This window comes from Chelonoidis abingdonii, chromosome 3 (assembly GCF_003597395.2).
Source record: "Chelonoidis abingdonii isolate Lonesome George chromosome 3, CheloAbing_2.0, whole genome shotgun sequence".
Lineage (NCBI taxonomy): Eukaryota > Metazoa > Chordata > Testudines > Testudinidae > Chelonoidis > Chelonoidis abingdonii.
In genome coordinates this window covers 71,338,859-71,353,598 of record NC_133771.1, presented here as the reverse complement: position 1 = coordinate 71,353,598, position 14,740 = coordinate 71,338,859, and the positions used below count along the sequence as shown (strand labels likewise).

Here is a 14,740-nt window from a genome sequence, read left to right as displayed (position 1 = left end):
GCTAAATCGATATTATCCCGTAGTGTAGACGTGGCCTGAGATGCTAATATCATTGTCAAGCTGCAGCCAATTTAAATGTTAACAGTATTACAGATAATATGCACGTACATACAGCTCTACCCCAATATAACACTGTCCTCGGGAGCTAAAAAATCTTAGCACATTATCAGTGAAACTGCATTATATCGAACTTGCTTTGATCCACCGGAATGCGCAGCTCCGCCCCCCCAGACCACTGCTGTACCGCATTATATCCAAATTCGTGTTATATTGGGGTAGAGATGTAATTATAAAGTTGAAGTGTTTCCCTTTGTGCTGAATGCCCTTAAAAGCAAGGGTAAGAAGCGTTTAGGACATAAATGATAGACTTCTTGTGTAGTAGTAGGTCCTGACTTCCAGACATATCAGTTTTTGCTGTGTGTGATGCCCCAGTGTGCATTATATTTTTACCCCAACCCTGGAATGTAGTTTGAGCAAGGAACAAACCTGTAGCTTAGATGGTAAGGGAAAGGCTGTTTTTTCTATGTAGTGTTTTTTTTTGCAAAGTGTTGTTTAAAACATTTATTTCAAAAGTTTTGTAGAATAGCATTCAGACTATGCAAAAAACATGCAATTCAGCTTAAAAGTGAAAATAATACGCCTTACTTCCTTCTGGCAGGGTGACTCCATGTTCCATCAAGAGTTTGTGGTACGTTCTTTATAACCAATCCAGTGTGTTTGGGTGTACCATTGAGTATGTGCTTTATTAGGCTAGAGAGTAAAAGGTGTGTTTTTAAAAGAAATTGAGTTACCAACATTTTTATTAAAAAAAAAAAAAAAAACAACCTCCCCCCCCCCTTTTTTAAATTTGGCTGTGTCTAAACAGAGAAGTTGCACCGATTTTTAACTTGAATCCAGTTATGAACAATTTTGTTAAGCCAGCGCAAAACCCTACACAGACATTTATTTCAGTTTGAGGGATATATTTATATTAATTTAGCTTAAGAAGATTAGAAACAGGTTTATGTTCATTTGTGTGTCTATGCAGCCTTTTGCACCCGTTAAATTTTAAATCACACTTTTAGTTAAACTGGTGCAACTCTGTAGACATTCCTAGGGGGAGCTAGGCCAAGTAAATCTGGAATTATGGACTTGTAAAATAGGAAAAGAAACTTGCCAGTTCAACTGAACTCTCCTACAGCCCTTTTTGTGGGGGATAGATATATTGGATTTTATTCTCTCCATGTGTATGCCAGTTATGGTTAAACAGTGGCAATTTAGGAGCAAGCTTGTTTGGAGATCCAGACAATTAAAAAAAACAGAACTCTTCTCTTCTGTTGCTTCCAAAGGCTGCCTGTCTGCTTATGAACCTTATCTATGTAGATTTTTGTCTTCCTAATATAGGGCTCTCTGCCCACACATTCTCCAAAGTTGAACTTTGCTCTTGCAATGCTTAGAAGTGACCTGCAAAGTATTTTTTAAAAAAAGCTCTTGATCATCATAAAGAAGTTTAAAAACAAAACAAAACAAAACAAAAAAACCCTCAAAACCAACCCCCTGAAAGGTTATTTTGGGAGGGGAAGGTTGAAAGGAGATTTGAAGTTTGGAATTCTCCCTGCTTCTTCATCCTTGTCACTTATTTCATTTGGTCTTGTGGGTAAGGCACAGAACTGGGAATAAGATTATTTGGGCTCCAGCTTTGTTGCAGACTTTATGTATCACTTTGAACAAAATGTATAAATCTTAGACTGTTTATTAGTCTTTAAAATTGAAATAACACTTATGCATGGGTGCTGAGGCTTATTTAATAAATGGTCTTATTGGGGTCAGAAACAATGCTGAACGATATTGACTACAGAAACTAGGAACTCCTAATGAATAAGTAAATCTTTCAAACTATAGTATGATTACTTAATTCCATTTCAGAGGATGAATACAGAATTCCTTGGTTTCATTGCTACACAGAGAGTTTGTCAAAGGTTGTTGTGAAACAAATTGGTTTATATCTTTCCAATAGCAGCTCAGCATATGTATTTGTAACAACCAGTCTCCCATGTGCCAGGGGAATAGAATATCTCTAAGTATGCTTGTGTCATACTTCCTCAACCTGTCTTTGGTTCTGTTCACCCCAGCATGACCACTGGGATGATCATGGGCTAAGCTTAAGAGCTTCCCCTCGTACTTAGTTGGAACCACCAACTGTTTTTGTGGATGCCAGTCTTCCTGGTGTCCACCAGAAAGAGTCTCCTTGTATAAAAGTCCTTGTTCCACAACAAACTGGGATCGATTAGAAGAGCTGAGAGGCAGTGGGGTGCTCCGTGTCACCACCCAAGCTTTCTGAAGGGTGTCATCTGCTTCCTGCTCAGTCTGGAACTGTTCCCTTGAGGCTGGAGACACCAGTTCGTCCTTAGACTGTTGACTTGGGCTTGGTCCCTCTGGAAGCGATGTAGGTGATGGGGTTGTTTTCGTTGCTAGTGAACCGCTCCCCACTGATGCACCAGGTGGTATTTCAGGCTCTGGCTGAGCCTCTTGGGTAGGGTTGTGTGTTGCTTCTGCCAGTTCAGGCCAGCTGGTGCCCTCTGGCGTTGGGGATGAAGATGCGTTTGCAAGCGCTGGCGTCAGTGCTGGCAACGGTTCTGGTGCTGGTTGCTTTTCCAGTTCCGGCTCTGGGACTGGAGGCTCTGGGGCTGTTGCAGTCATTGGCAGGAGATCCGGGTCCACTACCTCCATCTGGGTTTCTGGTAACACCGACGGGGCCCTTGTGGATGGCTCAGGAACAGAGATGGGTCTGGAAGCTTGCCTGGCTTGGCTGCGTGTAACCATTCCCACCCTCTTGGCCTTGGCGCGCTTTAGCTTGGTTGCAAGTGTTCCCCAGCTAGCACATGGGATGATATTGTCTAGACTGCAAAGGTCCACATTCCTGTCAGCTTTTTGTACTGGAACAGGCAGTTCAGCTGTAGGCACAGTCTACAGCTTGGGCATGAGGGGTTAAATGTCCCGGGCCTTATGGTTTGATGAATTTGGGCCCACCAAGGATTGGTGGATAGTGACAACTTGTTGCCCCGTGTTCTCCGCAACGGATAACTTCTTTCGCTCGCTCCAAAACTTTCCCTTCGCCTGAGGGTATTGGGCCATCTGGGCCTGGGGGAAATTTTTGGAGTGATGGTGGTGTAAAATGCACTTGTTTTGGGTTTCTTGGGCAGTTGGCCTTTATTATGCCCATGTGTCATTACATTCTACGCTCGCCCAGCTGATGGTCACCTGGTCCGAGTGGGTTACTGGAGTGAGTGGTGAGGTGGAGAAATAGGAGATCTGGGGGCTTTTCCTGGGTTTAGAGGTGGGGTCTTGGGTTGCCTACAGTGGATAGGTTTATATGTCTGTCGCCCCCTGTTGGTATTCGCATCCCTTGTATAGTTTATTTCTTTTCCTGCCCTTCCCACCTTGGCCCTTCCAATTCTCTCCACTCGGTTACATTTTGGGCTTCTCCTCTAGGGAGACCTTTCTGTCTCAAGGAAACCCTCTAAGAACTGCTCATTGTGTTCAGGAGGTGCAGTCGTCGCATACATTTGGTTATGTTCCAGGCATCAACATTTTGCCAATGTTTGGTAGGCGCTGTTCGGCTGATGACAATTGGTTTTTCACCTTAGGGCTCTTGACTCCGAACGGGCATGTCAGGGGTTTCCTTTTGTTATTTGCCTTGGGGGGGTTGAAAGTTTATAATTGGTTATAGTGTTCTTAGCAATTTCAAGCTGCCCCATATGTAGGGTTTCATGAGGCAGTGGCCTCGCTTTATCATGTACTGGTTCCTTCAGAGATTGCTGTATCCTGGCAGAGGTCCTTCAATATTTTCCTAAGAAGGCCCGCAATGTCATCAACCCTTGCCTGTTAGGTGGGAAATTTCTTGGATGGGGGGAAGCAAAACTGGCGAAGGGTTGTTTTAGGGAGGCTTGTGGTTTTCTGCTAGCCTGTTTCTAATCCCGGCCTCTGTTGGGCTTACTTTGGAGCTCAGCTCTTTTTTGTTCCTTTCCCAATGTCTCCTGTGGCAAGGCCCTCTTCCCCTGGCCATTCCTGCCTGAAATTAGCCCTCCATTTGCCTTTTGTGTTCATTGTTTGTGGTTTTTTATGGCTTTAGTTTAGCTTTAGTTTGCTTGTTGCTGCACTGGTGCTCATTGTTCCTGCTTTCTTTGTGCTGGGTGCGCCTCTGCTGTTTACTGCCTGAAATGCTGCTTCTCTGCTGCCTCCTTAGGGTTGCTTAGCAACAGGGTCCTCTAACACTTCCTAGCTAGCCTTTTGCTCGAGTTAAAAGAAAAAAAAACAATTGATTTGCAAATGTCTTCTGCTGGTCTCTGTTGCTGACAGCTTAAGCCCTTTGTTAACAAAAGACCCTCGTTAAGAACTTAACACCTTCTGCTTCAGAGTGCTCAGAAGGAAGAGAGAAAAAAACCTGCAGACTTTGCTTTTAAAAACAATCTCCTCTAGCCTGCTTTCAGCTTTGCTTTTTAAAAACCCCTCTCTCTCCTGCTTACAAACAGCTAGCAGAGAGAAAAGAGAAAAAAAAAATCCTACTGGCTTATGGATTCTATTTATCCCACACGCTGCACACCATGTCATGGTATGAACCCCCACTCTGAACCTTAGCGTCCAAAAGATGGGGTACCAGCATGAATTCCCTAAGCTTAATTACTAGCTTAGAAATGATAGAGCTGCCACCACCCAAAAATATAGTGTTTTGGGCACTTTCTGGCCCCCAAAACCCTTCCCTGGGACCCAAGACCCAAAACCCTTGGGTCTCACAACAAAGGGAAATAAACCATTCCCCCCTCCTTTCTTCCTCCCAGATTCTCCCTCCCTGGGTAACACTGGGAGATCCCTGTGATTCAACTCCTTGAATCTTAAAACAGAGAGGAAATTCACCTTCCCCCCTTCTTCTCTCCCCTCCCAGACTCTCCCTGAGAGAGAGACAGTAATCTTAACACAGAGAGAAATCAGGCTTTTCCTCCCCCCTTCTCTCCTTCCTCCCACCAATTCCCTGGTGAGTGCAGACTCCCTCCCCTTGGGTCTTACACAAGATAACCAAAAAATCAATCAGGTTCTAAAAAAAAAAAAGCTTTTAATAAAAGAAAGAAAAAAAGTAAAAGTTGTCTCTGTAAAATCAAGATGGAAAATGTTACAGGGTCTTTCAGCTTATAGACACCAGGGAGAATCCTCCCCCAGCACAAATACAAGTTGCAACAGAGATACAATCCTTCCAGCAAAATACACATTTGCAAATAAAGAAAACAAACAAAAAAAAAGACTAACCGCCTTTCTAACTAGTACTTACTAAATTGAACAGAAGAGGCTGTTTCAGAAACTTGGAGATATCTGCTTACATGTCTGGTCCCTCTCAGAACCCAGAGAGAACAAAGAAAACCCCAGAAAGCACAAACAAAGGCTTCCCTCCACCGAGATTTGAAGGTATCTTATCTCCTGATTGGTCCTCTGGTCAGGTGTTAGCCAGGTTTACTGGACTTGTTAACCCTTTACTATCTGTTTATGACAGCTTGTTAGATGGTTATATACTATGTGATACAGCAGGGCCAGAGAACAGCAGGAGAGTGGTAGGTGGGAAGTATATAAGCCGTAGGATGATCAAGGCCTTATACCCTGTGGACTAGGGAAAGATTACTACAGGGTAATTGGAGCACCTGGACCCAATTAAGGCCCTGCCCAACACCTAATAAAAACTCCCTGCTTCAGTCAGACAGGGAGTGGGAAGGAGAGCTGACCAGAGTTTAGAGGAGTATTGCTGTTAGCTGGAGGACCAGAGTACCAGTGGAAGGGAAACCCTATCCAAATAGAGCAGAGGGACTCCACCGGCACAGAGGACTGAGGGAAACCTGACCCAAGGGGGGAGAGGGTAAGCAGCCCATGAAACTGAAGGGACTAGGATCCGGAGTAGGAGAGCAGACCTGGGTCCCTTCCCTGCTCCCCTCTCTCTCTCTCTCTCTCTCTGTCCCACGATGGCACTAGCGGAGCCAATAACACACAAGAAGAGGGGCAACAGACCACCTGACCCACCACATCAAGAAAAAGCGCGGGATCTGCCAGAGTAGTGTTGGGCATTTGCCACACCTGGTAGATATAGCCATATGGTTCCAAAGGCAACCCCGTTTGCAAGTACACCTGAAATATAGGTTCCAAGATTCTTGTTTTGTAAAGGCTTGTCATGAACTGTAGAATTTTGCAAATTTTGAATGTTTTCCAAATTTCTGTTTTGTGTTTTGGTTTTTTTTGTTATTGCCCTTACAACATGTAAGAATATAAAGGAAAATGAAATGCACAGTATATGCGGTCCTCACTCGTGTGTTGCACAAAATGGAATTATTTTGCTAGCTTTTTAAAGCTTTCTAATGCTCCTGGTCACAAATTTAAGAACTTAAAGTAAGAGTGTGTTGAGTCCGCCCATTTTGTGTTCAGCTTGTGCCTGAATCAGTTGTCACTGAAGCTGTTGTGATTCTGTTCTATTTGTAAGAAATCAAACAGTCAGAATCAGCTAATCATACAGTTATTGGCATGCGGGCCATCGTTTTGACTGTTTAGTTCACAAGTGATAAGCAAAGTTCTGTCTGTGTAATTAATCCCACAAACACTTTTAATTGTTCAGAGCCACAATGTTGCTTCTACTAATTAAACATCTGCCATTTGAAAGTATGTGGATATTGGCACTCTGAAACTTGCCAGTATATTTAATAGGCAGAAGATTACTTGGGATCATCATATCTCAAGAACAGCAATTTAGCAATAAACACAATAATGGATGAGTATGCAGCTGGAAAATGGATTATCTAGTGGCAAAGAGAATTTTCCATAGACAGATGTTAACCAGCTTGCTTTAATTTGTTGAATATTTGTACTTTCAGCAGCTGATCAGATTACTGGAGCCTGGTCATCACCACTCTCCACACTTCTCTCTAATACGTATGGGAAATTTTAGCAGAACGTTATGATTCTGATTTTTAAAACCATGAAATGCTATTAGATTACTGGAGATGTTTGGTGATAGTGAGTCCAAAAATAATTAAGACAGCCTCTAAATCACTAAGACTTAAAAAAATACCTTTCAATTTGGGCAGAATATTCTGTAATAGCTGACTGCGCGGTTTCTTGTCCTCTCCTCTGAAACACATGCTACTGGTTACTGACCGGCTGGATGTCGGACTAGGTGGAACAGTGGTCTGAAAATGGTATGGCAACTACTGTGTTCCAGTACTACATAGTTTTTTCTCAGTGTCACTTGGAATAGACAGGAACATCCACAAGAACAGTTCTTTGCTGCATTGAGAGGCTTTTGACAATATACATGCAGAAACCACAATTTAAGGCCTTACTGGGCATGCTTAATAAATGACAGGTTTCCAAAGATCGCATCCGTATAGTGGTCTGAGATCATAGAGCTAACATAATAAAAGCTTTGGGTGACAAATATGCATGAGTTGTGATGTTTCTCATGCTGCAGCTCTGTGTCAATAATTTATTGTCAGAACTACCCTTTGTGGACATTCCTGGTTTACATCCCAGAATTTGCTCAAGCTAATGTTACTCTTCCATCTGTAAGTTTCATCATAGAAGGTATGCTAGGCATGGTTGATTGAAGATGCTATGATTTGATGAAATACTTAATTGCCTGCCGGAAAATAGCTGTACTTTTAATATTCTCCTGATGGCTGTAGCCAGGAGGGCCTTGCAAAAATCAGGGTAGATAAAAATCAATATTTAAAAAAAAAAAAATTAAATAAATTAATTTAAATAAAAAAATTCCACACTTTTTTGATAAAATGCTTTTTGAGGGAAAAAACCTGTCTAAAGATCGTTTTAATTAAGATAAATTATAGCTGAAGGCTATCTCATCATCGAATAGGGATTATAAATTCTAATTTTCTAGTATGAGACAATCTATTCATGTAATTTTAAAGAAAAGTTTTGTAAATGAGTTCCAATAGTTCACGGATTAGGGATCCAATCTTATGGGGATCCAGAGGCTTCTGTATATAATATTTAGGTTAATCTTTCTATCTACCCAACGGGACTTAGTGCTCAGTCTAGAAGATACGATCAGAGATGCTTAGTTTTGTAGTTCTCAAACTGTGGATTTGTATCTCCAGAGATAACATGCTTGTTAACAGCAAAAGTGATTTTAAATAAATATAATATATAGAGGTGAGAAATATATAGAGATGAGACCTCAACCCTATTTTCCCTCTGCAAATTTGTGTACACAGAGTCAATCCCTTATCTTTCTCTAAAAGTGTAAGTTTCAAAAAGTTCAATGAATAGAAGATTGTTGGAGGCAGAATAGATCTTAACAAGTAGAAGAAGTCTGGAGATAAATATGAGAAGGTAGGGACAGACAGTAGAAACAAAAGTGAAACTGTTTGAGCAGCACATGCCAGAAGTCTTGAGGTCTTTGAGTGTAGCCTTTATTGGTTTGAGATCCCCCATACCATTTTCTCCCTAGAAGGGAAAACGTATAATGGCAGCAGGTTGTAAAACAGACCTAATTTGGAAATATTTTAATGAAGATCCTTTACCTGTGGGTAAGACAGGCATGTGTGCCAAATGCAAACAGTGTAACAAAGAAATGCAAGGGCTGGTTGTCCGAATGAAATAACATCATGAAAAGTGTTCCTTCTCAGGAGGAAGCTGCGTTAAAGATAATGAAAGGAACATGTCTGAACATGCAGGATCTTCAGGCTGGTAAACTTTTTTTTATTTCATACTTTTTTTTCTTAAGGCCTGCCTGTCTTCCTTCTGGACTATTCTTGAATTCTCATGTTTGAGCGAAAAATATGGTTGTGACTCTACGGTACTATCACTTTAGATGCAGGTGCGATTAAAAAACCAATAGCTGAAATAGGCAGATCTTCCTTTTACAATTTCACGTTTAAAGTAGTACTGAGTGTCAATGAATACAGTGAGTAATACTACATGGGCAGTATGGTAATAATTATTAAATAACCACATTGACTTATTTTGTTTAGGAGAATCCATCCTCAACACACAGGATTCTGAAGACTATTCACCTTCAAGATCACCATCATTTTCTATAGTTTGAGTTATCTGCCAATGATGGTGTTTCAGTCACATCATGTATGTTACATAGCCACAGTATATCATCTGTAGCAAAAAGAAAAAAAAATCTCCCTCATCCAGAAACAACCATAGATAAGTTTCTGATAAGAACCAGCAAATTACAGAAAGAGGAAGTTGATGAAAAAAATTGCCCAGTTTGTTTATGCAACAAACTCTCCTTTCCTTACGATTGAGGAACCGCACTTCATTAGCGTAGTTCAGTCATTAAGACCAAGATACAGTCCACCCAACAGAGCAGATGTCGCAGGGAAATTGCTGGATAAAGTATCTGAAAGAGAAATTGAGCAGTGTGAAAAAAGTCTAGAGGGTAAAATTGTTAACTTGAGTCTTGACAGGTGAAGCAAAGTCCACAGTGATCCTGTTGTATGTGCTTGTTTGACAACAGAAGAAGGGAATGTCTTTCTAACAGAAATGATGCATCAGGAAATGTGCACACAGCAGAATACTTACGAGAAGTAGCAGTAAAAGCTATAACAAACTGAACAAAAATTAAAATGTCTAGTATGCAGCTTGGTCACGGACAATGCTGCAAATGTATCCAAGATGAAAATAAATTTATAAGAGAGTCCCAAGCTAATAAGATATGGTTGCAGTGCTCATTTGATGTACCTCCTAGCTAAAGACTTCAGTGTTCCAGAAATAAGGCTAATGTTGTTAAAATTGCAAAATACTTCCATAACAACCACTTTGCAGCAGCTGCTCTGAAAAAAATGAGAGGAACCAAGCTAACTCCCCCACAAGACTTGCAACGGAACTCAGTGGTGGACTGTTTTGAGCACTATATCAAGAACTGGCCTAAACTGATGACAGTTTGTGAACAAAATTGTGAAAAAAATAGATGGCAGTGTCACAGCCAAAGTTCTCAGCATTGGGCTTAAGAGAAATGTTGAACACATGCTGAGTACCCTGAGGCCTATTTCTGTAGCCTTGAACAAAATGCAGGGAAATAGCTGTTTTATTGCTAGTTTTCTTGCAAATATTCTCAATACTTGGTACCAGAGTCAAACCTAACCTGCTGAAGAAGAGAAGTTGGCTACGACATGGACATGCAGAAATCATCCCTCCATAATGCTAACTATAATAAACTTTAGAGCTAAGAGTGAACCATTTAAGAAATATGTGTTTGCTGATGATATTGTAAAGAAAGTCAAACCAGTGAATTGGTGGAAGTCACCTATGCACTTGGATTCAGAGACTGTGGAAGTGATAATCTCACTTTTAATAGCAGTAGCTTCTTCTGCCAGTACAGAAAGAATATTTTCTTCCTTTGGACTAATTCATTCCAAACTGAGAAATCGTTTGGGACCTGAAAAAGCAGGAAAGCTTGTCTTTCTTTTCCAGATTATGAACAAAGAGGAAAATGAAGATGAAGATGATTGAGTTAGCTGCAGAAGCCAATATTTTAAATTTCTCATGTTGACCTGGCTGACATAGTCAATTTAATTTTTTTTTTAAATTTCATGTAATTATTTAAGTTAAAAACAATTTTAACAAAAATAAACCTAATTTAAAAAAACTTAAATGTTTAGCTAAATTCAAAAATTCATATGGTTGTTTTGTGAAAATATTGTTTGCTGTTGAAGAAAAAAATCCAGAATGCATAATGATGTTTTAGTTAAATAAAACAATTTAAATGTTTGTCTGGTGATGGTCTGCTCCTAATACAGCATGGCAAGAAAATCTTCCAAATATTAATGATTAATTTGTTGAATTGGAGATAGTTCATCTCCCAATGACTTCATAAATACCTGCTTCAATTACCTTGGGTAAATTAAATAACCAAACAATCATTCATTTTCTAATATAGCTGTAAAACTAATCTGAAAAGTTTTCAAAATAAATCACTTAGAAAACATAGTATGTACCTTCTAAAAATGAAATCTACATCTATCTCTGAGTTGTGAAGAATATGTATTAGTATTATAATAACCAACAGGAAGGCACTTTTATGTAGAAATCCATGATTAAATAGGGTCTTCCTGGCTAGTAATTGAAATCATGATTTAAATCAATTTGATTTAAATCAAATCCACCCTGGCAAAAATAGATACAAATCTGGAGCCACTTTGGGGACAAACGTTTGGGACAGTGACCAAGATAGTATCACTCTGGTGATTCTCTCTGGAGCACTGACATTTTATGGACACTCATTTCCACAGCAGGCCAAAGCAGCTGAGCCACAAAAACACATTTCAGAATCTATTTCATACAATTCTATTTCAGCCCTGTCAGTCAGAGCAAGGGTATTATATGTGCATGTGTATTGCAACTGGTGCTTCAGCAGGAACTGAAACAGTTTTTCTTACTCCTGTAGTACTTGTTTTTCTAGCCCTGTTAAACTGTGAGATACTGAAATGTAAAATAGATATCTGATATTGTTTATTACCCATACCTTAATTAAATTACAATGTGATTGGAAGGGTGGTAATCTAGTTTTCAGGTGATATAGACTAGGCCCTGTATCCTGTAGCACATCAGACATAAATTATGACAGGCACCCTTTTGATCCACTGCTTCTTGAAGTGCATGGAGATCAAGGGGTGATCAGAGGGACCAAGGAGCTCCACTTCTGTTTGCTTAAAGAGGTACCACAGGCAGTGAGAGAGACTAGTTGGTCAGAAGCGCTAGACTTCTGGGGTCTTCTCCCAAGAAGACTTTATGCTAGTTCTTCTGCTGTGCAAATTAGGAGCAAAGCCCCCAAATACTTGGTGACAATGTGGCTCTAAAGTCTGCAGCAATATTCCAGTGAACAAACTAAAATTTCTTGGTCAAATTCAAACAAAATTAAAAAAGTGATTTTTTTTGAAGTGATTGAAACGTGAGGAGAAAATTATCCATAAAAAGTATTATTTGTGCTTATATATTTTGATTAAATTCCTTTTTATGTTTGCTACAAATTTTTGTATTGAAAACTCTTAACTGCATTGTAGAAGTCGTTTGGGGGATCATGGGAAGTTTTTGAAATTTTGAAAGTGACTTTTGAGGCTTCTTGTTTCCAGGAAGAAATGGGAGCCAAGTCTGGATTTTGTCACTTAAGTGTCAGTTGAAACCTTTTTGTCCTGAGATGGGGATGCGTCTCCTTGTTCCCTCTGTTTTGGGTAGAGGTACAGTGGAATCTTCAGATTTTGGTGGTTGGCTTGAATTTTTTGTTCCTCCACTGCTTCAGCACTTGACAAAATCTGTTTGCCTCGCTACATCCAACAATGAGAGAGAAGCTCATTGTTCTTCAAGTGGTGGTCCCTGTTTATATTCCAAACGTGTGTGCACAGGTGTGCCATTGCTGGAGTGGGAAGATTTTCTTAGCAGTATCCATTGTCCCGCATGTGCATGTCTTCATATCTCAGTTGCGGTTATATTAGGTCATGTGGGTCGATGCCTTTTCAGTTCCCTCTTAACTGCTGCATTGTTGGAATCAGAATCCCTGTTCCTCTGCAATCATAGTTCAACTATGAGAGCATTTTAGTCTGTTTGTTTGTATATAGTAGTTCTTTGTTTTTTTTTCTTCTATAGTTAACTGTAAATAGTTTTGTGTAGTATTAGTTAGTATTCATCGCCCTGGTTGGGGCTCCCCAGGGACTCTGTCCTGCATTCCAGGGTTCAAAAACTGGGCTTTGTGTCCTCGTTCATTCTCATTGAGCGATGACCACCAGTATTGTATTTACTGTCTTGGGGAGACTCATCTCGCTGCCCCCTGCAAGATCAGTGTGTTCTTCCCACTGCAGACCTGGGAAGTGTGACAACTTTGCCTCTGCAAGGTCCTAATGGAGGCGGCTCTCTGGCCACATTCAAACTCTAATGTGGGACTTTCAGAGCCATTGGTGCAGCGCTCTTCACTGCTAGTGAGTGTTCCGCTTAGCACATCCCACGCCCTGGATACAGTGGTATTGACGGTGCAGGACAAGCCCAAGAATGAGAGCCGAAAACATTCCCTCCCCGAGCCAGACTGGGCAAAAGCTCATGCATGGACCTTGGCGCACCACTGCCTAAGCTTCCTTGCTCCAAGGGTAAGATGAAGAAGGAGGAGGACCTGGCAGTACCACAGACCACTGTAGTGGCTGCCCACCTGGAACGCTTTCCGGGGCACTTGCTGCGAGTGTCTCCATGCCCATCGGTTCACTTGGCACTGCAGACACCACCACGCTCCTTGGTTCTCACAGAAAAATTCACTGGACCCCACGATTCTTTGAGCCCACATCTTGAACTGCTCTGTCCCCCTTCTCTGCTACTTGCCAAACATGAGGCACCCAATTTGGTGGATGAACTGCTCATGCTCCAGGAGGGGCAATTCCAGGTAGTGTGTCATGGATGTCTGTACCGACGACTCCACTGCTCCTGGAAGCTTCATTGGACTCTGATGGGTTCTCTGAGCCAGAACCGACATCCTCCTCCACCTCGAGGAGAAGCTTGGACTCCTGTGTCCAGACATCTCACCCACTAGCATATGACCCAGCACCTCCCGTATTCCCCAAGCCCTGGCCACATTGGGATTCATATCAGTGGCTCAGCGAACTTTCTCAAGCATCATTCCCTTCTGCCCTGGACCTTGCACCGGAGCCATTGGGCTCTGAGGAAGAAATAGAGGCAGAACTGGTACTACCAGTTCCTCCAGTCTCTATGGCTGCTTTGTCTTCTCTGGATAATGCCCTTATATCCCCTTGCCCTCTTGCCTCCTGATGACCGTAAGTAGTATCAGGACCTACTGCACAGGGCTGCCACAAACCTAGGCATACCCTTGGAGGAGGTGCATGACCAGCACCGCTAACTGCTGAACATCCTTCAGTCCGAGGGAGCATCATGTGCATTGCTGCCCCATCAACACTGCTTTCCTCCAACCTGCAAGAGCAATCTGGCACAGCAGTTTCCTGTGCCCCTATGCCAAAACAGGCAGAATGCAGGTATGTTGTCCCAGCTAAGGGGGCAGATTTCTTCTTTTCCTGCCCACCCTCCAGTTCCATTGTGTTGCATGTGGCAGCAGAACCTGCCCGCCAACACACGCAGAAATTGACTCCTCCGGAGTGGGCAGCCAAGTGCCTAGACCTTTTGGACAAGGTCTACTTCTCAGCAGTTTTGCATTGTGGACTACCAGGCTCTGCTGGGAAAGTATGATTTCAACAGCTATGCCAAGCTAGCAGAATTCTTGGACGATGTGCTGCAGGACAAGAGACAGCACTTCCATGCCCTCATAGAGGAAGGCAGCCTGATGGTCAAGGTAGGCCTTGAAGTAGTGGTTGATGCCACGGATATGTCATCCTGTTCCCTTGCCATGGGCATAGTCATGCAACACAACTCTTGGCTGCAGTCCTCTGGCTTTCTGTGGGAGATACAGACCTCCATATAGGACCTAGCCTTCGGTGAGGACAAGCTCTTCTTAGCCAAGATGGATGAGTCCCTCCACTCCCTGAAAGACTCAAGGGTAACACTCCGGTCCCTTGGGATCTATACCCCAGCATCCCATCACAAACAGCAGCAGAAACCCTTCTGTCCTTGGCAGTACATAACCTATCCTCCCTACTATCACGGGCAGAAAGAACCCCCATGGAGGCAGCACTTTTTATAGTGCCTCTGGCCTGTGGCCCCAGCTGAAGCCACCTCCTTTACCCTGACACACTGATGGAATCGCCGGTGTATA

The 14,740-nt window shown here is 42.0% G+C and overlaps 2 protein-coding genes and 1 long non-coding RNA gene across 6 annotated transcripts in view; 2 read left to right on the top strand and 1 right to left on the bottom strand.

Moving 5' to 3' along the window:
• Window positions 1–14,740, top strand: part of RNGTT (RNA guanylyltransferase and 5'-phosphatase) — a 416,253-nt gene that overhangs the window by 12,121 nt on the left and 389,392 nt on the right. The gene's annotated exons all lie outside the window — the stretch shown is intronic.
• LOC142046566 (uncharacterized) overlaps window positions 695–14,740 on the bottom strand; it is a 33,369-nt gene continuing 19,323 nt past the window's right edge. Inside the window, exon 2 of the mRNA XM_075063847.1 lies at window positions 695–2,809. Within this exon, the coding sequence (XP_074919948.1) occupies window positions 1,891–2,809 (919 nt within the window). The 3' untranslated portion in view covers window positions 695–1,890. The remainder of the gene's footprint in view (window positions 2,810–14,740) is intronic.
• LOC142046568 (uncharacterized) lies at window positions 8,336–10,749 on the top strand. The gene is made up of 2 exons (XR_012655514.1): window positions 8,336–8,715; window positions 9,000–10,749. It is a non-coding gene; the product is annotated as an uncharacterized LOC142046568 (long non-coding RNA).